Source organism: Pistacia vera, unplaced genomic scaffold, assembly GCF_008641045.1.
Source record: "Pistacia vera cultivar Batoury unplaced genomic scaffold, PisVer_v2 Contig156, whole genome shotgun sequence".
Classification (NCBI taxonomy): Eukaryota; Viridiplantae; Streptophyta; class Magnoliopsida; order Sapindales; family Anacardiaceae; genus Pistacia; species Pistacia vera.
The window spans coordinates 277,468-301,574 of NW_022195641.1; the positions used below are offsets into that span (position 1 = coordinate 277,468).

The 24,107-nt window shown below is 33.7% G+C and overlaps 2 protein-coding genes across 3 annotated transcripts; one reads left to right on the plus strand and one right to left on the minus strand.

The window, feature by feature from the left end:
* Positions 1 to 5,193: 5,193 nt before the first annotated feature.
* LOC116124791 (G-type lectin S-receptor-like serine/threonine-protein kinase CES101) lies at positions 5,194 to 7,238 on the plus strand. The gene is made up of 7 exons (XM_031410534.1): positions 5,194 to 5,371; positions 5,454 to 5,623; positions 5,711 to 5,921; positions 6,033 to 6,270; positions 6,362 to 6,509; positions 6,726 to 7,036; positions 7,085 to 7,238. Exons 1-7 carry the CDS (start codon positions 5,194 to 5,196, stop codon positions 7,236 to 7,238), a joined length of 1,410 nt encoding a protein of 469 aa, XP_031266394.1.
* A 1,685-nt stretch (positions 7,239 to 8,923) lies between these two features.
* Positions 8,924 to 15,553, minus strand: LOC116124792 (60S ribosomal protein L7-1). 2 transcript variants are annotated; one of them, XM_031410536.1, is made up of 6 exons: positions 15,338 to 15,553; positions 13,949 to 14,045; positions 10,560 to 10,657; positions 10,337 to 10,474; positions 9,493 to 9,595; positions 8,924 to 9,363 (listed from the first exon to the last, which is right to left on the minus strand). In XM_031410536.1, the coding sequence occupies exons 3-6, from the start codon at positions 10,637 to 10,639 to the stop codon at positions 9,151 to 9,153; spliced, it is 534 nt and encodes a 177-aa protein (XP_031266396.1). In that variant the 5' UTR covers positions 10,640 to 10,657; positions 13,949 to 14,045; positions 15,338 to 15,553; the 3' UTR covers positions 8,924 to 9,150. The 2 variants fall into 2 exon arrangements, with proteins under 2 accessions (XP_031266396.1, XP_031266395.1); XM_031410535.1 differs by having other exon boundaries at positions 15,272 to 15,553.
* Positions 15,554 to 24,107: the final 8,554 nt, after the last annotated feature.

Genomic DNA, 24,107 nt, shown 5'->3' on the forward strand with positions numbered 1-24,107 from the left:
ATTAGAAAGGAATATAATATTAAGACCTAATTAATTATTTAATTTATCTCATCAATGGAGCGCTTTTGGGCATTAATAATCTCTCTTGGGTTTACTATATATCTATTTTAATTTTCTTATTGCATGATTAGATTGTTGAATAATATATAATACTTTGAAGGCTCTTCACAATCAAATGAGAATTTGATGTAGAGGTGGGCAAACAGGCCCGGGCCAGTCCTAGGTGGCTCGGGCCCTCAAGGATCAGGCCCAAATTGGTTGGAACCGATCTTGGGTCTGTCATTTTTGTGAGGGCCTGAATCAGTCTCAGGCCCGGGTCTAGCCTGTATCGGACTAGTCCTGGCTTGATAAAAAATTTCATTTTAACCATTAGATTTATTATGTATTTATATATTATAGGGAGTTTCGGTTATTTATTAGGGATCTTTTAAAATTAACCAGGTCCATGACCGGCATGGGCCCAGTCATCCCTTCCCTGGGCCTGGGCTTTTTGCCACCTTTAAATTTTGATGCATTTGATTTGTCTATCATTAAACATTGACTTGTATCCGATTTTATCATAAATAAATTTAAAAAGTAATATTCATATATGATGTTTTGTAATTTATTTTTTAGCATTAATAGCCAGGAGAGAGTTTCCCTTAAAAATTGATATTCAATGGTGGGCATTTTGATGTTTTGTGGTTTCTTAGTTAGTTTTATAGCCACCATTTCAGTAATTGCAATTACTGATGGTAGCTTATTGGGAGTAATGATCGTTGTGGCCATTTTAATTGCATTGATCGTCGGCAGTTCGTGTTGTCTTTTTTTCCACTCGAAGAGATTACAGCTCGAAAGCAAAGGTACTTAAAAAATCTCATGTATTAATTTATACAAACAGATATCATGAATGATAAAATCCTTTGAGCCTTATTTTTCATTTTTCTCTTCATCACCATTAATCAGGGAAGGATTTGATGCAATTAGAAGAGGGTATGAGCCTAAAAGCTGATTATTTGGAGCTTTTCGAAGTAAAAAGTAGAGAAAATGAAGTTAAATAGCCATTATTTAGTTTCGCCACAGACAAGCTAGGGGAGGGTGGTTTTGGACCTGTTTATAAGGCAAGTTTTCATTCCTGTGCTTGTTAATTACAATATTATTGTAGGTTTAGATAAATTTTTAACAAGAACTAGTTTGATAATTTCAAGGGAGTATAAATGAACAGAGATGAGATAGCTGTGAAAAGGCTTTCATCAGGAAGGTCTGGGCAAGGTTTAAAAGAGCTTAAAAATGAAGCACTGGTCATTGCCAAAGTACAGCACAAAAATCTTGTTAGACTTTTGGGTTGCTGCATCGAAAAAGATGAGAAGACTTTGATCTATGAGTACATGTCTAATAAAAGCTTGGACTTTTTCCTAGCTCTTTGGTTTGTAAACATTCTCAAACTATATCAAATTATTTATTTGGTTAATTTTTAAATTCAAGTGTTGGTTCTCTTTTCTTAATTACCATAGCTTTTTTATTAGCTGTAAATCAGATTAAGTGAAGGGTAAGTATTTAGATTGGAGAACACATGTTCGAATTATTGAAAGGATTGCTCATAGACTTTTTTATCTTCATCATTATTCCTTAAAACGAGTTATTCATAGAGATTTGAAGGCAAGTAATATCTTGCTAGATCAAAATATGAATCTTAAAATACTAGATTTTGGAATGGCAATAATTTTTGAAGAGAGCGAGTTACAAGCTAACACTGACAGTATTACTGGAACATAGTAAGTAAATGAAGCATCTAACATAAAAGCAACTTTTATTATAATCTATATGCATAGATTTACTAATTAGCCTAGACTGTTTATAGATTATTATAATGGATATATGTCTCCGGAATATGCCATAAAGAAGTCATCTCTATAAAATCTGATGTCTTTAGTTTTGGGGTATTGTTTCTTGAGATTGTGAGTGACAAGGAGAACACCAAATTCCATCACACAACTTTTCTCACTCTTCTTGGTTATGTGAGTAACACAAATTAAATCACTTTCAATTTGGTTACATAATCGAGGTTACTTATAACTTAATAATTAATTTTGTGTTTACGGATGTAATTAAGGTATGGGAAATGTGGACAAGCGACAGAGTATTAGAATTGATTGATCCAGTATTAGAAGGTTTACACTCCAAGGAAATGTTGATAAGATATGTTAACATAGCACTCCTTTGTGTGGAAGAAAATGCAGAAGATAGGCCCCCCATGAACGATGCCATTTCAATGCTTACCAATGAAAGTTTACCACTACGTCCCCCAAATCAACCTGCTTTTGTACATGTACGAAGTAGAGTACTGAATGATATTCCAAGATCATCAAACCCAGACAAATGTTCTGCTAATGAAGTAACACTTTCAACTGTAGCAGCAAGGTAATTTTAATTAAAAAGCGATTTCCATGATCTATTTGTAAAGGTTGTACTTGATCTCATGAGTACATTTATTTTGTGAATAATATTTTTTGACATTGATCAGCGTATTTGAGAGACATAATCTTACTCTAATTAAGTGTTTTGAGTTCTAATTCTATTTGTGATTTGAGTCCTACTAATTTTATGAACTGTCTCATCATATTTAGTTCTAGGTGTGGATAAAATTATAAAAATATGCTACACGGCATTGACATACAGATTCTTCTCCTTCTCAAACTGAGTTTGTTTATTCAACGTTGAAATAAAAATAAGCAGATATAACCAGAAGTTATGATCTGATCCAACCTGGAGGTTAATAAAGTTCCTGCAGGATTGTGATTGTAAGGAGAATAATTTAGGTTAGGGTCAGGTTTTAATTAAAATATTCTAATATGAGACTTTTCCATATGAATTGTAATGATCATTCTATGCCATTAGTCTCCCTTTATATAATGGAGTAGAGAGAGTCGGAGGAAAATATCTTCCTTATCGTAGTAGGACTTTGAATAGGAAAGGGATTGTAGGAGTTTTAGGATAATGTGAGATCTTCTCTGGATATCATTTTTTGTCCACATTTACTTCTTAGGAGGTGTTTGGATGAGTTTATAAAAATTAGCTTATAAACAATAAGTACTTATTTTAGCTTATAAACATTTGAAATTTTAAGCAATAACATGTTTGATTAAAATACTTATAAGTAACTAATAAGTAGTTAACGTGTTTGGTAAAATATGGGTTATAAGTACATTTTATTATAAAATGACTAAAAAATATACTACATTAAATAAGCGTATACTATAAAATTTTAAAATTAAACAAGGATAATGTGATAATATATTTGAGCTTATAAGTATAGTGCTTATAAGTAAAAAAAAAAATACCTCTCCCAACTTATTTTTTTGGCTTATAAACTTAAAAAATTTATAAACAAACAGGTTAACTTAATTTTAGAGCTTATAAAATAATTTGACCAACTTATAAGCTTAGACAAACAACCTCTTAATTTGAATAAACTTACTTATTCTCCTAATTCCTCGTTTAATAATAATTTTACTTCTTCTTTTAGGAATATCTCTTGATTATCTACTTAAATGCAAGTAATATCTTCTAGAGAAATTATATTTTTGCCATCGAGAAAATTCTATGGAATGCACATTTTTCAATCTCTCTGTTTTCTAAGAAATTCTCCAATGGAAGGTGATGACTTCTTGGACAGAAACGTCCTCACAATTTCTTAAAGACCTGAGTGGAATCTGCTTTCCTTTATTTCATTATTTTTATTTTTTTAACTTTTGAAAAAGTATGGTCAATGGATAATTGATCTGCGACTTTTTCAGCTTTCACACGAGAGCTTGAATGAATATGTGTAAGTATTTGAAGAAGGCCTACCATAGCAAACAAAAGGCATGAAGACTAGGCAGTTATTTGGGAAACAAAATTATATCAAAGAGTTATAGTAAACATAATTAAATTATGCTTCACATAAAAGAAATTAATAATATATCTAACGTTTTCAAATAATAATTACTTACCTTTATAACAAGAGAGAATTCTTTGGTATATTACAAAATACAACAGTACAATAATAAAAACATATATAATGAACTTTGCATTAAGAATTTGCAAATCCTTTCTCCTTCTCATATTATTGTATTTCATTCCATGTTTTGACTGATAAAACGCGTCCAATTAAAGATCCAACATTCGTAAAAACAAGACTTCTTGACCGGTTTCTCAAAGACAGATATAACTAGAATATGGAAATATGATCTCATTTGTACCAAGCATAAAGCATTTGATCTCAATGAAGCACTACATTATTCGTTCTCGTTGTAGGTCTGATAGTTATCATCCTTGTAGCTTCAACATCAACTGGTTTAGTTATATAAAAATATGAATCCTAATTTATCAAATTTTGGACAAAGTGAGCAACACGTAGAGAATCGCTGGGACTTATTATACTGAAGTGAGGAAGTGTGTCAAATGTGCATACTGATATGATTTGGATAGTTGTACACACATTTGTTATACTTAAGAATTATTCCACAGGCCGAGCCACCTATGGGTTTGAACGGGCCATGAAATTGAAGGATGCATATTAAGTAGATGGAGTAATTTGTTTGAAGAGGAAAGTGTGCAGCTGGTTCTTGGTGGAGTTCGGTTCCATTCATGCCTCTAGTTTCAGGATTGTTTGGTAGCGTTTGTCATGGGATTGGTAGAGACGTAGAATCATTTGAAAAAGACTTAACTTTATGAACGGTTTAACATTAATATTTCATCCTCAACATATATGGTATAAGAACACTTGAAAAGCCTATACATACATATGATTGTGCTTGACAGTTCTACTTAATTCACTTTGTTTAATTTTTACTTGGAAAACTGAGATTTGTTATCAGTTTCTTTGTTAATAGACAGACCCATTACTTTTGTATACAAATTTGTATGTATTAAGACCTAATTAATTATTTGATCTCAATAAATCAATATTAATTATCAATGGAGCTTCAGATTAATCAAGAAAATTATCTATTAGAGTACAAAGTTAAATAATATTTTTCAAATAAAAATTTGACAACGATTGAGCAAAATATATTATATACATATTAATTATAACAATAAGACGTGTTGACCATAATGCAAGACGTGTTGACTTAGGAAAAGTCATATAAAAGAGAAATAACCTTCAACAATTAGTCATAAACGCCTCTCCTAAAACTTGCGGACTCATTTGTACAAAAGTATTTGATTTCAATGGAGCGAAATTCAAAGCTAGCTCTCGTTGGTGGAGTGGTACTCTTCGTAGTTTTCATCTTTCTACTATTCGTGTCAGATGGTGTAGATGGTGTTATATTTCTCATAATCATGTTATTTCTGATAATCACCACTTTGGGTCTTATTTATTACTTTAGGAGAAAGCTCAAAAACAAAGGTAAACTTTCTTGAGCATGATTGAAGCAGTGATAACACTCCTTGAACTAATATTTTCATTTTTCTTAATTTGCCCAACACAGGAAAGGATTTGATGCTATTTGATTTCAGTAATGAAGTAAATAAGCTTGAGAAAAATAGTAAAAAGGAAGTTGAACTGCCATTATTCAGTTTCGCAAGTGTTTCTGCAGCAACAAATAATTTCTCAGACTCAAATTTGCTTGGGAGGGGTGGTTTTGGACCTGTCTACAAGGTCAGACTTTATTTAATTATGCATAAATTCAGGCTTTAGCTAAGTATGATATTGCTGATAAAAATTTAACAAGCATTATCTGTTCAGGGAGTATTACTAAAAAGAGATGAGATAGCTGTGAAAAGGCTTTCAAGAGGATCTGGGCAAGGATTGGAAGAGTTAAAAAATGAAGCACTTGTCATAGCCAAGATTCAACACAAGAATCTTGTTACACTTTTGGGCTGCTGCATCCATAAAGATGAGAAGATTTTGATCTACGAATACATGCCTAATAAAAGCTTAGACCTGTGCCTCTTTGGTTTGTATATTTTCTCTAAGTATCAATTGGTTTTTAATTTACATTATTAATTGGTTGTCTTTTTTTTTTTTTTTTAAATTACCAATATCTTCTTTATTTGTTATAAATCAGATTCAACTAAGAGTAGATTATTAGATTGGGGAATACGTGTTCGGATCATTGAAGGGATTGCTCAAGGACTTCTTTATCTACATCAATATTCAAGAGTTCGAATTATTCACAGAGATCTTAAGGCGGGTAATATTTTGTTAGATAAAAACATGAATCCTAAAATATCAGATTTTGGTATGGCAAGAATTTTTGGACAAAGCGAGTTACAAGTTAACACCCAGAGGATCGCTGGGACTTAGTAAGTAGATAAAGCATGCTTATAAGTTATGCATGAATTCACCTATAATCATGGATTTACTAATTATCCTAGATTGGTTGTCGAATTGCAGTGGAAATATCTCCCCAGAATATGCCCATGAAGGAGTAATCTCTGTCAAATCTGATGTCTTCAGCTTTGGGGTATTGTTTCTGGAAATTGTGAGCGGCAAGAAGAACACTGAGTTTCATCACACGCCCTTTCTCACTCTCCTTGGTTACGTGAGTAGCAAAAAATTCTTTCAATTTCGTTATATGGTTTTAAGATTTGTTCTATATATTACCGGTCCTGGATCAACAAGGTACGCTACCCCGACACAGCAATGGCGTAGTAAAACAAAAGTTCTTCGTCCAATTCATGGTTTAATTAAGCTAGCATATGTTTTACAGTGAAATACTTCTAACTTGATGATTAATTTTGTGTGTGTGGATGTTAAGGTATGGGATTTGTGGACAAGCGACAGGGTATTAGAGTTGGTTGATCCAGTTTTAGATGAAGCGCCCTCCAGGGAAACGTTGATAAGATTTGTTAATATAGCACTCCTTTGTGTGGAAGAAAATGCAGAAGATAGACCCACCATGAACGATGTGGTTTCAATGCTTACCAATGAAAGTTTACCATTACGTCCCCCAAATCAACCAGCTTTTTCCCATGTGCGAAGTAGAGTACTACTGAATGATATTCCAAGATCATCCAACCCAGAAAAATGTTCTGCCAATGAAGTAACACTTTCAATTTTAGTAGCAAGGTGATTTCAATTAAAGAGCGATTTAATTTCCATGATCTATTTGTAAAGGTTGTACTTGACCATGAATGATGTCTTTTCGATGCTTAACAATGAAAATGTACCATTGCTTCCTCCAAATCAACCTGCTTTTTCACATGGAGTGAAAGATATTCCAAGATCATCCAACCCAAAAAGTTCTACCAATTGGTCTTTGAAAGACTGAATGATGTTACAGTTTCCATTTTGGTAGAGCGATTTTCATTTTAGTATTTTTATATTTTGAATCAATTTTTAACATTCAGTTTCAGTGTATTTTGAGAGACATAATCTGATTTTAATGTCTTGTGATTTCAGATTAATTGTTTTATTTGGTGTTTGATTCTCACTTTGTTTCCATTTTATTTATGGTGACTCCAAGATCATCTACTAATAAGCCAGAAAAATGTTGTATCATTTGAAGTAACAGCTTCTGTTTTGGTAGCCAGGTGGTTGTGAAGATTGATTCCGACTGTCACTAAATCTCTTTAGTTCAAATGGGTGTACATAATTGGTCTTATTAAGAAGTAAAGATTCAGTGTACATTTGGGAGACTTTCTATTTTTGCAATTTTCAAATCTGTTTCAGGTCCAATTTCATCACTAAATCTTAGGGTTCTTTTTTTAGTTCTGATTTCAAAAATTTAAGAGGAAAATGATCATTTTGCCCCTTATAGTTTCTAAATTTTCAGGTACATTTGGATGTTGTTTTGGTCAGCTACGGTGACTTGAAGCATGTCATTGCGTTACTTTAACATTATTAACTTGTCAAACATCATTTTGCCCCTTATAGTTTCCAAAGTTTTTTACAACCGTTAAAATATTTTAACCCTCTCAAGTTGGACCTCTTACATTTACTCTTCAAAATTGACCTTTTTAATTAAATATTTTTTACTCGTGCAATATACGAATATGCTACTTAGTTGAATATGGTTTCTAGTTTGCGGCAACTGTGCCTCTCGTCTTATATAAATATTCTTTTATGTCGAAAAAATAGTATTGTCGTATAAGACATCATAAAATATATTTTTATGACAAGATTTTAATACCGTTGTATAAGACATTTTTTCTTGTAGTGGAGGACAAATAAGACTCATTACACACTAATTTTGATACTATGTAGATCAATGACATCACTAAATAATTGCCTTGTGAAATATAATTCAGAATTTCAAGTACGAACTAACATGTTGAAATTAAAAGTTACAATCAAACAAAAATATAAAGCCAATCATCAACATAAAAATTAAACAATAGAGACAATTATTTACATAATTCGACCAATATGTCCAAGTCAACACGTGATAATGTTATATACGAGGCAAAACAAATATTTACAAGACACTCATCCCCCTTGCAACAGGTTAGAGACTTGGAGTCCCAAAAACATCCAATCTCAAGCCGCAATCAAGACCCTATATATATATATATATATATTGATTATGACTTTTATGTTACTTTAACAAGGATTATGTAACTTCGTTGTTGTTGGCAATGTTCCCAAACCCTTATTAATTATCCTAGTTTTAAGCCATTAAAACATGATAATTTAGAGCTCGATTACGTCAACCATGGTGTAAAGATTAGAGTTCCATTGAGTCAGCCATGGAGGTGTAAAAAGATTAACATGTGGATAGATTAACAAGAGGATACATACAACTTGATAACATTTCCGGAACGCGACTTATGTTAACACAACATCGAACTTATAATATAACATGTAAAATAAAATCAAATGACAAACTCGTATTTTGTTCTCAGGGTCACAGAACAATAAACCTTTCATGTTGACATGTTCATCAAACCAGAAAGTGCAAAATTGAACAGCTATGGTAAATAAAAGTTAAAAATAATGGTCAACCAATGACAACCCTAACAAAATCAGTGAGCTTTTTATAGCTGCAGAGAAGATAGCAGGGATATGCTGAGTCAGCAAATAAACTGATATTACTTATACCGGCAAGAAAAATTAAATTAAAAAAAAAAATAACATCAAAATTGGGATACAGGGGACTGCAGATCAAAGGTACAACCTGTAATACAATTTCATGATTATATCGTTGATTTGATCCTCACATGTGTTTCCATCTATTCTTAATACTAGTTCATCTTACTGATTAAATCATTGATTTGATCCTCACGATCTCCAGACTCTCCACCATCCTTGAATCGTTGTTTCTTCCCCAGAAATCCTCCTGGCTTGCTTAGTAGAAAAGGCCCCAAAAACTTGATCACCTCCTTGAAATGTGGACCAACATTGGCAATTTCATGTACTAAATCTTCAATGCATACCATCCCATATTTCCCCAATGTCTGCCAGATATGCAATAAGACACTAAACAATTAAAGAAATCTAGGAAACACAAAGGTAGTGAGAACCATGCGAAGATTGATATTATGCATATGAAGGAAATGAAAATCTAAGCAAGATATATTCAATACCTGTTCAATAATGTTATTATCTGTCAGAGGAATACTTTTTTTCTCTATCTTTGCATAACCCTTCTTGTATATTAGCTCCTTCACATTTGTAAGATTCGGATATCTGCAAAAACAAAAACAAAAACAAGAAAAGGGAAAAATATCATCAATACAATATGAACAATGTTTATAGCATTAAAAAAATTTGGGAAAGCATAAAGTGATGGACATTCTTAAAAGAAAGTGGAAATGTAAGGTAATACAAAGTAGCTATTGGATGTTAAAAGTGAGCCCATGGAGGTTCGAACTAGTCAATACTGAGTGAAATACCAAAGAAAAACCAAAATTATAACTATCTCCATTGACTTAAAGGTAAGAGTATTTGGTACCTAAGGGTTAATCATTACTCCACACCAGGGCAACATCTTACAAATTATTTGCATTGGGAAACTAAAGATGATAAACTAATAAAATGATTTTCTGAATAAGCAGTTTGGTTGAAGGAATAAAAGCTACAGATTCATCAACACCAGCAGGACTCCCACATCAAGAACATAAACCAAGATGCTTAAGAAATAATTATATCTGTAGAACTTGACCATAGTTGTATCCTTCAACAGAAAACACTTATCTTCTTATTACTTAATTAAGGGATAATCGAATATATGAAGTGAAAATGATGCATCCTCGGAGAAGTTACAATTCTAGATTATTCTAGATTACAGCATTCATCATCCAGCCACGTGCATATCATACAAAAATCATGCAGTTTCATGGGATGCACCAAATGTTTAGAGTTTGATCCTCACGCTAAACATCAAGCAGATCATATCACAAAATAATGAAAGTAATGTTTGTCTCTTACCCATACGTGACATATGGCTCCACCTTTTGCAGCTGTTCTAATATGCCTTCACTAGCCATGGCAAAGACACCGCTAAAGATTTTTATCAATCTTAGTTTGTACAAGATCTTCCTAGTTTTTGGGTGCATGTCATTTTGCCTGAATAAAATGATAGTGAGATATCAGAACCCAAAACAATATAAAGCAAAAAACTTCAGGCAAATCACCAAAGAATGCAACCAACCCTTGTATGCGTATGATAAAAAGCAGCTTAGATTCTGGCTTCACAAGAGCTGATTTCGCCCTTTTCCCTCTCTGTTTCATTCGGATAAGGTCCAGTTCCTATATAGAGACACAGGTTAGTAATTGTTAATATCAGACCATGTTTACACTAAACCACAAACATTAAGGAAAATGGGCAAACAAAAAAAATAAGCAAGTCATTAATTGCAAATAAAATAAAATAAAATAAAAAGGTAATATTGTGAGACACTCAGAATTCTTCAATCCTGATAAATACTTATCAAATTCTCAGAGAAGAGCTACTATGAGACCGCAACAACGGGCTTTTTCCATTAATTTCTCTCACACAACCAACGCAATGTGCCATATAATCAATTTAAAACGCAATATGCCAACTCAAATGACAAAACTTTAAGCTGAAAACGCCAGAGATTCAGTATATAAGCCTTAAAAATCAAACCTTCAAACGAAAATTCACATTATACAAGTGGTTTCACTATCAAACTATAAAAATAATTCAATTTCAAAGCACCTTCACCACGATTAAAACACAAAGTTAGGGTTTTGTTTGGAGTTTTTGATAGCATGCGTGCAACGGGTATGGACCGGGTTTGTGTTGGGCCCAAATCGGATCTTATCCGTTTTTATTTAACTATTTTTGTAATTAAGAAAATTAATTGATTAAACAGGGTACCGACCTTAAATTAATACATTTTAACTTGAAAACACAATTAATCGTGCTTTAATTTAACATGTTTCATCCTTCTCCATTCAAATCTATCAATCTCCCCATATTATTTCTTTCAAGCTTAAATTAAATGTAAATGACGAATCAATATTCCTTACTGTCAATATTAAAAAGGCACTTCTCATATTGTTTCATTAACACTTCTCTTTTTTCTTATTGTGATTGATATGATTAAAAAAAAAAAAAAAAAATTGAGTTTACCATTTTTATTGTTTTTGTTTTGTTTTGTTCGTAAATGATAAGCCTCCCTGCCCCCTTCAATAACGTTTATAATGTACTCCAGTCTCCAGCAATTCTCAGGAGTTGTACAATTTTGTGGTGTTGTTTGTAACCATATAGGTCCAACACACGATAATACCAACAATTTCATGATTGGGATCAGTTCTTTGTCCAGTCAGGACAGGACTACAAAAATGTTTATCCAAGGAAAATGTTCTATTTATTTGAAATTATTTTGTATTGAATTGATTTTTCTCGATACATATATAATTATAATCTTAAGCATAATAATAATTAATATTAAATATAATCTTAAAGAATTATCTAATACAATAACAAACAAAACCTTAGCCTAGAAATCTAGAACCCCTTTCTAATAAAGCTATTGGAGCCATTGTTTTAAAAACTGGACCGGAGGACAACCCGCTCGGTTAGACCGATGATGTCATCACACATTATGATATATACATTAAACAACAAAGCTAGCTCCTAGTATCTGCAAGTTTTTCTCTTCTTTTGTTGTATATTATAGTATTTCTCTCTTCAAAAATATTTTAAGAAGTAAATCCCACCTAAAATATAGGACTGATATGTATAGTATGTATATAATTTCCATTTTTTTCCTCTCATTCATTTAGTATATAACTATATATATAAATTATAATACAGTACTAAGTACTAACATTATAAATACTATAGCTAACTTAAAAAGGTTTATAAGATCGCTAAGTTATAATCGAACAAATGAAACGTTTACAATATGATTAGGTTTCCAGGACTTTCAATCTAAAAAAATTACGCCATCTATCTGAAACTTGAAAAACACGTACTAAACATGCACTAAGCAATGAAAAGTGGTTGGGTGCTCATGTAAACCAACTGCTTTGCTATCTTAAGAAAAGAGATCAATCTCCTAACAATTAATTGTTCATAAAGGATCTATTTCCTATTCGGCACATGTCATCTTCAACCCAACTAATCACCATTTAGACATCAATTAATTAGTAGAAATAATCAAAGATTTTGCGATTACAATCAAAATTCAAAAGTTCCATATCTAGCCACAGCCAAGCCTACATAGAATACTACGATTACAGTCAAAAGTTCCATATCCAGCCACAGCCAAGCCTACACAGAATACTACAATTACAGTCAAAAGTTTTATGAAGAACAAATGACTAAAGCCATGCCGCATTGATTATTGCTCCAGCTTAAGTTTGCATCATTATCAAAAGGTTTTACTGCATTTACCAAATGCTTATCCAAAAACCACAAGCTATGAATCACGAAATTATCCATACACAGACACAACCAAGAACCACTCACAACAATGGCCTCACTCTCTTCATCTCCTTCCCCATTTCTGTGATTCTATCCTCTTCTAAAACCATTAAAACCCTCTCAAAAAAGTCAACTATGTGATCGAAGAATGGCTACCTGGATCGAGGAACGAAGCTGTCGTCAACGAATGGAGCTGTCGCTGTCGATTTCCAGCGAGGAACAGAGTTTTCGTCGCCGATTCTGGCGAGGGAGGAAGACGTCGTCGATTTCCGACGAGAGAGGAAAGCGTCATCGATTTCCGGCGAGGGAGGAAGACGTCGTCGTCGATTTCAGAGAGCTCAGATGCGATTTGGGTGGGATTTCAGAGATAAATTTTTGCAGAGAACAGACAACACACACAGACGAAGCTGATAAATTTTCGCAGAGAAGAGAGAAGAAGCTGAGAAAATTTCGTAAGAAACTGAGAAAATTTTCATAAGAAACTTGAGAACATTTTCTTAAGAAGCTGAGAAGGAGTGAAAGAGAAGAACTAAACGCGATGAAAAGGGTTTTCGCGTATCAGGGATTTTTAGATTTGGGCCAGTTTATCCGTCGGTCCGGTTGGACTGGCGGTTCGCTACAAATATCCGATTTTCAAACGGTTTAAAACGGTCTATTATATTATAACAGTTTTAATATTGAACCGAACCGGACACATGGCCAGTTCACGGTCCAACCGATTGGATCGGCCGGTCCAGTCCGGCTTTTAAAACAATGATTGGAGCTTCCCAACTTTGAAGAATAAAGATAGAACTTCCTTTGATTCTGATGAAAACAGACCTCTCCTCCATTAGTTTTGAGATATTTATTTCTTTTCCCATATATCCTTTACTATTTGCTATAATTAGTGTTTCATGAAAATTTTCAGGTGTTGAATACCCATAAAAGAATTTCTTTCATATTTCAGTTTCGATAATGATACCAAAAGAGTTTTCTATACTGGTGAATCAAAACATGTCAATTTGAATTGGGTGTTTCAAAAGGCAATCATTTAACTAGCTTCACATATGTGATCAATTGTAGATTAAAACAGCTAGCTAATACAGATGATTAGGAAATGCAAAAGCTCAAAAAGAACATTCTTTAAATCTCCGACAAATTACCACAAATCTGAGATGTAGAGTCTCTTCAAACTATGCAGATTTTCTCCGAATCCAAGAACCAGACCGGCAAAACAATGAAGCTTGTAATCATAAAGACCTGCATATAGACAAATTCTCCAAATAAACATTGTGCTCTGGTGAAAGGCATTAAAACCAAATCCCCAAATATGCATGAATGTTATATATTTCAATGAAGCACACAAATACAAGAACTCTGGTCATAATCAGTAATAACATTTAAACAATCTAGAAACAAACTCGCAACCCATATAAATAACATATTTTGGATTTAATTTAGAGTTACTCTATTCCAAAAGGGAAGGCAAATGTCATAGTTATATGTTTGTCAAATTCAACATTCAAAATGGAGTTCAGAAGATTAATAATTTTACAGGAAAGTGCAATAACAAACATGGATTCAAGAAACACAAGAGCAATCTTCAAAAACATGACTGATAATTCTTTTTTCCTAATTTTACATCAAATCTGGAAAGCTATTATTTTCAAGCATTGATTTTCTAATATTACCTATTCGATCAGGGGGATGTGCTTTTGCAGGTGAAGAAACGAAAGGTTAAAGCAGAGGAGAAGAGAAAAGAACTTGAAGAAATAAACTAAAGAAGAAGATTAGGAGACATGCAGAGGCCTGAATTTCTCAATACAAAAGTTAACCACTGTATTTCTGTTCCTGTTGTAGTAAGGAGATGCAAATTTATGTTTCAATTCATGCTAGCAATGTCAAGAAAATAATCTTTACCGGTTGCGAATCAAAACATTTCTAACTCAATATTGATTAGAACTTGAATTGGTCATTTCAAAGAATCAGAAGGAGATACTGAAGATTGGGAAATTCAATCAATTAAACCTCCACCAAATGACAATAAATCTGAGGCTTGTTTACTTGATAATAATTCAAAATGAATTTAAACATAGTCTCTTCTTCAAACTGTTGAGGTTTCTTCCAAATCCAAGAACCAGACTAACAATGAAGCTTTAATCATAAAGACCTTCATACCCCCAAATTCTTCAAATAAACATTGTGCTCTGGTGAAAGGCATTGAAACCAAATCCCCAAATATGCATGAATCTTATATATTTCAATGAAGCACACAAATAAAAGAACTCTGGTCATAATCAGCAAATAACATATAAACAATCTAGAAACAAACTCGCAACCCATATAAATAACATATTTTGGATCTAATTTAGAGTTACTCTATTCTAAAACACAAGGAAAATAGCAGAGTTTTATGTTTATCAAATTCAACATTAAAAAAGGAACATAAGAGAAATCTTTGGCTGATAAATTTCTTTTTTGCTTACTTTTTTCATCAAATCTGAAAAGCTGAGATATTCATCTTGCCAAAATCTAGTCCTCCATAAACCCACCTGAAACTTTCCAGAAACAAGGCATATCCCAATATTGATAAAGCTGATGCCATTGAAACAACGGACAGCATGAAATAACATCTCCGAAGAACTGCAAGCTCAGGCTGGTTTCTGATCAGCAACACACAATATACTCCAGTGATTGATAACATGATGCAAACCACAAAGACATTAAACCCCTCAAAGGTGTTTATTACTTAGCAATCACCTTGACGTCGTATGAGTAGAGCCAAAATAAACAGGAAACAAAGGCACAGAATACAAACTGAGCGCTTAATCTGACTTTCTTCGCTGGAAAGGAACTCTGCAGAGATGTAGTGAGAAAGTGTCTGGAGTGGAAGGGGATTCTTCGGCATGATGAACGCCTTGATGATTCTCAAAACTTGAGATATCGTCTTCTACCTCTTATTAAATAGTTGTTCTGAAAGGATGAGATAATATAAAGAATAACCATAAAGTTAGTTTGATAATTATGGTTTAAACTCAAAATTAACACATTAACAATTTGAATTTGGACCCCCAAAACAAATCAATCCATTACAAATAATTCAATGCACAAATAGCCACAATTAATGATATTATCATACTAATTATATATTATATGTTACTAAATAACATTTTCTGAGGCAATTTATTAGTCAAATAGCATAATAAGTGCTTATGAATGAAAGTAATTCCTAAAAGTAACTTAAAAACTCGCATAAATTCAATTCTGGGTAAGGCATAAACTAAATTAAAAGTGCTTCACCAGTCTGTAAACCAAACTAGATTTGTGTAAACCAAATTGATAAACTCACACAAATTCAATTCTGGGTAAGGTAAGTTGTAAACCAAATTAAAAGTGCTTCATCATTAATTAATTGATAAACACTAGATTTCCCATTGCAAAAAATTAATAAACCAAACTGAGTCCAAATAAAATTCAGCCTGTAAGCAGTAAGCACATTCAACATTCATAAACCAAAACCGTACCTAGCTTCTTACTACCACACTATCTATAAGCTTCCAAATAGGAGTCAGACAAGGCACAAAAACCTTTTGAACTGCTTAATCAAAATGAGCTTCAAATTAGTTAATAAAGATTAAAGAGGAACTCAATCAAGCAATAAGCAGCTGTCTAACCGAGAATAAACAGAGAATAGAACAGAGAATAAGACTGACATACCTTAAGGACAGAGGACTGAAGACGTCCACGTGTGGCTGCCGGCTGTTGTGAGAGCTTGAGGATAGAGGACTGGCGACGATCGGCTGCCGGCTGGAACGAGAACGACGGAATGCGAACTGGAATGGAGTGGAGAACAGGAGAAATTAACGATTTAGGTCAAAGTGATTTTGGCGCTTTTGTTATGAGTCAAAGAAAAGAAATAAGGAAGAAAAGAATCGTGTTTTAGTGTAATAGTTTTATTTGACTGTTTTAAATTAAAATTTTTTTTTTTAATTAAACCGGGTTTCGAGTACCCGGTTTAATTTTTTGATATTATCTGGTATCCAAACCGAAAATTCGGATACATCATGAGCTACTATTATCTGAACCCAACATGGATTTTTGGGTACACAAAAATTTGGTTGGATTCAATTCGATTAGCATGATCGATTTGGATAGTAGGTATTTTTGCACACCCCTAAGGAATAGATCTTTTATTGTTTTCTTTCAGTCCGGTATAGGCTTGTTGATTTTTGCGTCCTAACTCGAAAGGGCATCCTAAGTTAGGAGAGGCAAGTGTTTGTCTTCTCTTGTTTTTTTGCCTTCTTTAGTCTTTGTATGTAAGCTAATTGATTCTATTGATCTTAACCCAAAGTTTGTCCTGAGGTAGGATGATCATTTTCATTCTGATCTTCTTGTAGACTCTCTTTCTATCTATGCATACTTATTTAAAATAAAAAATAAAAAAATTCTGCAACAGTGAATTTGAAAAGCTAAAGAAAATGAACTATCATTGAGTGGTCTAACGGTCAACTAAGACTCTTGTATAAATTACTCAAGATGTCTTAAGTTTGATCCACCTGAGTAACTAATAGGGGTGGCCACTGAGAGGATTTATCCGATTGTTAACTTTAGGGTCTCAAAGAATTAGTTGAGGTGCGTACAAACTAGTCTGAACACATGATAAAATAAAAAAAATAAAAGCTAAGGAAGATTAGTTATAAAAGTTAATATTATGGCGGTCGAACACTTACAAGTAGCCAAGGTTTGCCGTAAAGACAAATGGGTACCCAAAAGGTTTAGTAACGACAAATAAGTACTTTCCATTTTGTACTGCTAGTGATTTCTATTTCATAAAGGGTAATACAATAATTTTGTACAGCCATCAAACTTTTAACTTTCAAATTATCACCTCGATATCTAGAGCGAAACTTCTTTTGGAAGATTCACTTTAGAGATTGACACGTGTCACGTTAAATTAACTTTGCAAAAAATCAAATAAAGCAAAACTTTTGCCTCTTCGTTTCCTTCTCATTTGTCTCTAACTCTCTGAAAGAAGCTTTTGAACGAAACTGCTACCATTGTTTGGAGACCATCATCAACGACAGTGAAACGGAAACCATCGACAATAGAGGAGCTAAAACCGACGATAGTGGCAGAGTAAGTTCACTGAACGGTAACAAATCCTAAACGAAGATGATACACGACGTCTAAGGGAGAGAATCATGTGGTAACGACGACGGTGGAGGACGACTGAACTAAGGTCGGCGTTATTAACAGTATAAATCATCGACGACGACTGAACAACGAAAATTGAAGGGTTAACCAAAAGTTTCTTCTTGGTTTTCTTGTTTGTTCTTCGGTTTTTTCTTATTTGTTCTTGGTTTTTCTTACTTGCATGTTTGGTTGTTTTTAAAGTTTTTTGTTTGTTTGTTTGGTTTAGGGTCGTGGGGTAATGATGACGATGGAGGATGACTGAACTAAGGTCGACGACAATGTGTAAATTGTAATGAATGTTCTTGGTTTTGCATGTTTGGTTGTTTTTAAGGTTTTTTGTTTGTTTATTTGGTTTAGGGTTTGTTCTTAAAAGAGTTGATTATATGCTAGAATGTGTAATGAATAAAATCCAGCCAAACGGTGGGGCTGGTTTGCTTGAATTGATTATTGCGAGTGTGAATAGCCTGTCTTATATATTTTTGAGTTGCAGGATGAAGCCACAACTAGATTTTTTTTTTTTTTTTTAACAGAGTTGATTATATGATGTCCTTCATTTGTGATGTTTGATACTACATTTTGTTAATGAGGTATGGTATATCGGCTGGAAAACTGGGTGTACACTGCTATTGGCGGGAAAGAGTACTTTGTATGTGCAGAGGCCTGTAAGTTTACGGGTTGACCACCCGGTTAACAACGCCACGTACCAATCTCATTGTATGTAGCAGTGTGTAATGAATGTTCTTGGTTTTACATGTATGGTTGTTTTTAAGGTTTGTTGTTTATTTGTTTGGTTTAGGGTTTATTCTTAAAAAAGTTGATTATATGATGGAGTGTGTAATGAATAAAATCCAGCCAAACTGTGGGGCTGGTTTGCTTGAATTGATTATTGGGAGTGTGAATAGCCTGTCTTATATATTTTTGGGTTGCAGGATGGAGCCACAACTATTTAATTTAAAATTTCAGTTGTTCGGTATTGATTGTAAGATGCGGAATGTGGACCCTAATGAATTTAACTACATAGTATTGATAAAGGATATGAAAAAATGTGTTGCATAAGAGAATGAGGCAGTTCAACTTAATCTTAATGAGAAGTTTAGGGTGGAATCTACTTTACCATTGTCGGAGGAGAAATGTTTAATCGATAGTGATGAGGATGTGGCATCCCTTTTCTAGCAATATAGGTCCGAGGGGTTAAAGGACATTAGGTTGTATGTCGAAGCTTTACCTATACAGTGTGTGGAACCATTGCAGCCTTTGCCAAAACCCAACCATACTAAACCTAATGACACTCAAATAGAAATTCCCCCCGAAGAATATTGTGAGGATGACTTCCATTAGAGTGATGCCTCCAATGATGATGAAAGCAATAATGGATTTGCTGGTGTAGCTGGGAATGTTGATGGTGAGACTGGTGATAATGATGGAGATGATGGGAGAGAGGAAAGGGCTGAAACTAGTGATAATGAGGGAGAGATAGGGATTGAAACTGGGGGGCATCTGTTTGATTACGAGAAAAACAATGACGATTTCATGGGGGGGACTAGTAAGGATGAGGATGCAGTAAGTAGGATGAGTAGGCATATGAAGGCAAGTGAGTTTCAGTATGGGGCAGATGGGAAAATTAAATTTGAGGTGGGGTAGGTTTTTAGAAATAAAATCCATTTTAGTGAAATTTTCGAGGACTACATAATTCAAAAAGGGTTCGCAGTGAGAGGGTGCATAATGACAAGCAGAGGATCAAAGCAGTGTGTAAAGAAGAAGGCTGCCCATTCTTTCTATTTGCAACCTTAATGGTTGACAAACAATCGTGGGAGATTAGGAAATATTAAACCAACCACACATGCCTTAGAATATATAACAACCCAGATGCCTCTGCCTCATGGATTGCTAAGAAGATGAAGGGATTCATTCAGTCACACAGGGGAGTTATGTTAAGCCCAAATGCTGAATTAGGAAATGTGCATTTTTTGGAGATACATAAAAGGAAGTTGTATAGGGCTAGAAGGTTGGCCACCGGAATGACCCAAAAACAACATGTTGAGTCTTTTGCCTGGTTGTTCAATTACAACCACATTCTTCAGGTCACTAACCTTGGATCCATGATAGAACTTAGGTTGGCTAGAGAAGAAGACCCAGACAATTTTACAATTAGAGAAATAGTCCCACAAAGTCCTAGATTCAAGAGATTTTTTGTAAGTTTTGCTGTTCAAAAAAGAGGATTTTTGGAGGGGTGTAGGCATTTCATAGGAATTGATGGGTATCATTTGAAAGGTCACTATGGTGGGGTACTTCTATCGGTAGTCTCTATGGATGCAAACAGTGGGATATTCCCTTTGGCAATATGTGTTTATGAGGCGGAGAATAATGACTCATAGGGCTTCTTCCTTGGACTGTTGTATGATTTTTTGGGTGATTTAGAGCATGTTACAGTCATGAGTGATAGGTAAAAGGGTATTCTAAATGCACTAGAAGCAAACTGGCCAAATGCAAAGAGTCGATTTTGTGCTCAGCATGTGTATGCAAACTTCAAAAAAAAAATTTCCTAGGGTTCACATGAGGAAATTGTTTTGGGCACTGAGTAAAGCTGCAAACAGACCAGATTTTGTTAAGGCCATGGGAAGTGTCAAGGATGTAGATAAGGGTGCGTACAAATAGTTGCTTGAAAATGAACCAGACCAATGGTCCAGACATGAACAGCAAAGTCAGATCACATAACTAACAACATGAGTGAGTGCTTCAACTCATGGCTTGGTGAAGACAGGGAACTTCCTATACTAAGTCTATTGGAACTTTAACGAAGTAGGGTAATGAAGCGGTTACAATGTAGATTGAAAGCTAGTACAAAGTGGATTACACCTCTTCCACCAATAGTTCACAGAAAGATAGACAAGATGATTGAGGCAGCTAGAAATGTCAAAGTCTGGTACCCTAGATCTGATGAGTTTGAAGTAGATGATGAGAATGTAAACCCATGTAAAACTCATGTTCTAGTTTTGGGTAAGCAACTGTGTAATTGTGGGATATGGCAACTATCGGGAATTCCTTGTGTTCATGCTATTGCCTGTTTGTTACACAAGAACATTTCCAACTATGAACATTATGTTGATCCGAATCTTAGAATTTCGATGTACCTGCAAACTTATGCATACATGGTCCACCCTATTCCCGACAAGACTAGTTGGCCAGAGGTCAGTGATGAATATATTTGGCCACCATACAGGCAGCCTAAGGTTGGCAGACCTTTGAAATCAAGAAGGAGAGATCCAAATGAATAGCCAAAATCTAAAAGGATCTCTACACTTAGGTGTAGTGTCTACAGTATCTTGGGGCATAACAAAAGGTCCTGCAAAAAAAAATCCAACAAATGTCGATAAAAGGAAGAAGCGGAAGGTAATAGAAAAAAAATGTCAATTTCATCATATTTTTTCTATAATACTGATTTCTATTTTTTTATTTGCAGCGAACCTTTGTGCCAACAATGACTGCACCCTCTTTAGGAGTTCGAGTTGCAGCAAACTTGTCCCAAGCTTCAAGTTCAAGGGGTACTTACAACTATTTTAAACCATATAATATTTATGTCAATTACTTTTTACCTTCGCTAATGTTATTCTTACTTTTCTTAATAGGTCAACCAAGTCAATCATGCAATGGGGAAGTTCTTTTGTTTGCTGTAGCAGTAGGTTGTTTTTGTTTCTATCACATTTTTTTTTTTTTTTATTTGTACTTTGATTATCCTATTCTAACCCACCCATTGTTTCTATACTTTGTTCAGTGTTTCGAACATGTTGCTTAGTCAACTAAATGTTTTTTTGCCACCTAGAGCTCTAACACAACAACTAAGAAGAATAGGTGTGTATTATTACTTAGCTATAATGTGATATGTTCATGTGCAAGATTATTAGCAGTTGAATTATGGGAATCTAATGAAACACCTAATGTGTTGGAATGGGTAGTAGATGATTATTTGTAGTTGGGCAAAAGTGTTCCTAGGCGTGTGAATGTTAAGGAAGAATTATGTGGGATAGGTGGGAATTCTGTCATGGAGAGATTCTGAATGGGATAAAAAGGAGTCAGGGAGAATTGGGGAGGATTTTCAGAAAAGTGAAGAGTGGAAAATAGGGGAGGATATTCGAAGTCTTGCATTGTTTTTATCTCTTTTTGTCTTAGTTTAGCTTTGCTACTCTTTATCTGTGTCGTTGGGTTGCATTTTGTTATTTATTATCCTTGTATTGGCTTGCTGGTCGGGTGATTTATTGGTTGTTGGTTGCTATATTTTTCTGGGTTTCTTGGCTGATTGCTCTGGTTTATTGGTTGTTGATTGCTATTATTGTGTGGGTTCTTGTCTAAAAGGGTTACTACTATTTCATTGTTTGGGGTTGAGTATTAGAAGAGTATCACATCTGAATTTTTTTTTCAGTTTCTATTTCTTTCAAAAAATATAAATTGTTGGAAATTGTTGTCCTAAATCAAGAAGGTCTTCTCCATGCATACATGGAACTAAGGAAGGATTAGTCTCTTTATTCAGACCCTTGTCGCTGGTTTAACTATAGTAGAATGCTGAAACATGATTTTATCTTTACAAAATTTTCAATGTTCTCATGTCTCTTTTTAAGGAATCCAGTTTGCACGATGCATTCCCATTGTAGTGGATTTGCAATGATGATGTCTGTACCAGACAAGAGTATGTATCTACAGTTTATTACATTGGAAAAGTATATTTGGTAATGGTGTCATAAATAATATCATTGTTCTTAGTCCGCCCCTCAAAATGTGTCTTTTGACAATTTTGTGCTTGTTTTTGCAGCTATGGGTGTGCATTTGTGGATTTGGAGGATGGAGACGAGGACAATTTTGTGCCTATTTTTGCAGCTATGGGTGTGCATCTTGAAACTGCTCAGTTTTTCAAACCTGATTTGAAGTTTGAAGTTTCAGTTGTATATCACATTTTCATGTACTGAATTCATGGTTTCTATTTAAACCATGAAGACTTAATTGATATTGAATATCATGTACTGAATTGATGTTAATTATGAATACTTTCTTTTAAATTACGAAAAATTTCAATTTTCATGGTTTCTGTTTAAACTGCTCAATTCTTTTGTATGAATGGTTTCTTTTAAATTATGAAAAATTTCAATTTTCAGCCACAAATGAGTATATTGATACTGCTTCTACCAAAACAAGGATAAATTGGTCACTTGCTGTGTCTCACTTTTTATAAACTCATAGGGATAAAATGGTCATTTTACTAACTCATAATAACATGAGGGTATAATGTAATTCACCATAATGATGTGGGTATTTATGTAATTGAATAAGCAGTGGCAGATCCAGCCACTTTTTGAATTTTTTTTTTAATATTAATATATATAATTTATATATTTTGGTCCACCCTAACAAAAATATTAATGGATAAAAAAAAATAATGTATAATAAATTTTTATTTTAGCCCACCTTAAAAGAAATTCCTAGATCCGTTACTATGAATAAGTAGACTAGTGATAAATTAATTAAAGACTAAGATGTCAAACTTGAAAAGGTATTTCAGTTTTTTTACTATTATAAAACGAAAATTTATAACGGTACAGGACGGAAAATATCTTTTATCTTTCTCAAACTTTTTGAGTACCAACTTCAACTTCTCATTACGGAAACTTAGTTATGTCTAAGTCGCTCTCCCATCAGGCGGGTCATTTCAGGCGTATCAGTGCGTACTCGTTGAAATGATTAACGCTAATTTATTGTTGCCCAAACGGTGGGCACTGGGCAGTTTAATAACATCCCTTGAATCAAACGTCTTCCTTTCACGAAGATTAATAAAAGCAACTGCAATGAAACGTCTCAAAATGGGCGAATAAAGTAAAATAAAATTAATTTAATATGGTTGGTCGTTTTCTAAACCAAAATACTGTACTTTATTAAAATTATATTATTTCACAAATTTTTATTTTATTTCTTTGTTTAAAATGATTTGAAAGATATTAACGATAATGTCCAACTCGAAACAATCGGAATATAATTTAATCCTTAATTTCTTGATAAAATAATTTTAACTGTAGCGTGAATTCTTTATTCTTTAATACAATACCCGCCGACCCAACTTGACGAGTTTAGAATACGCGGCAATAC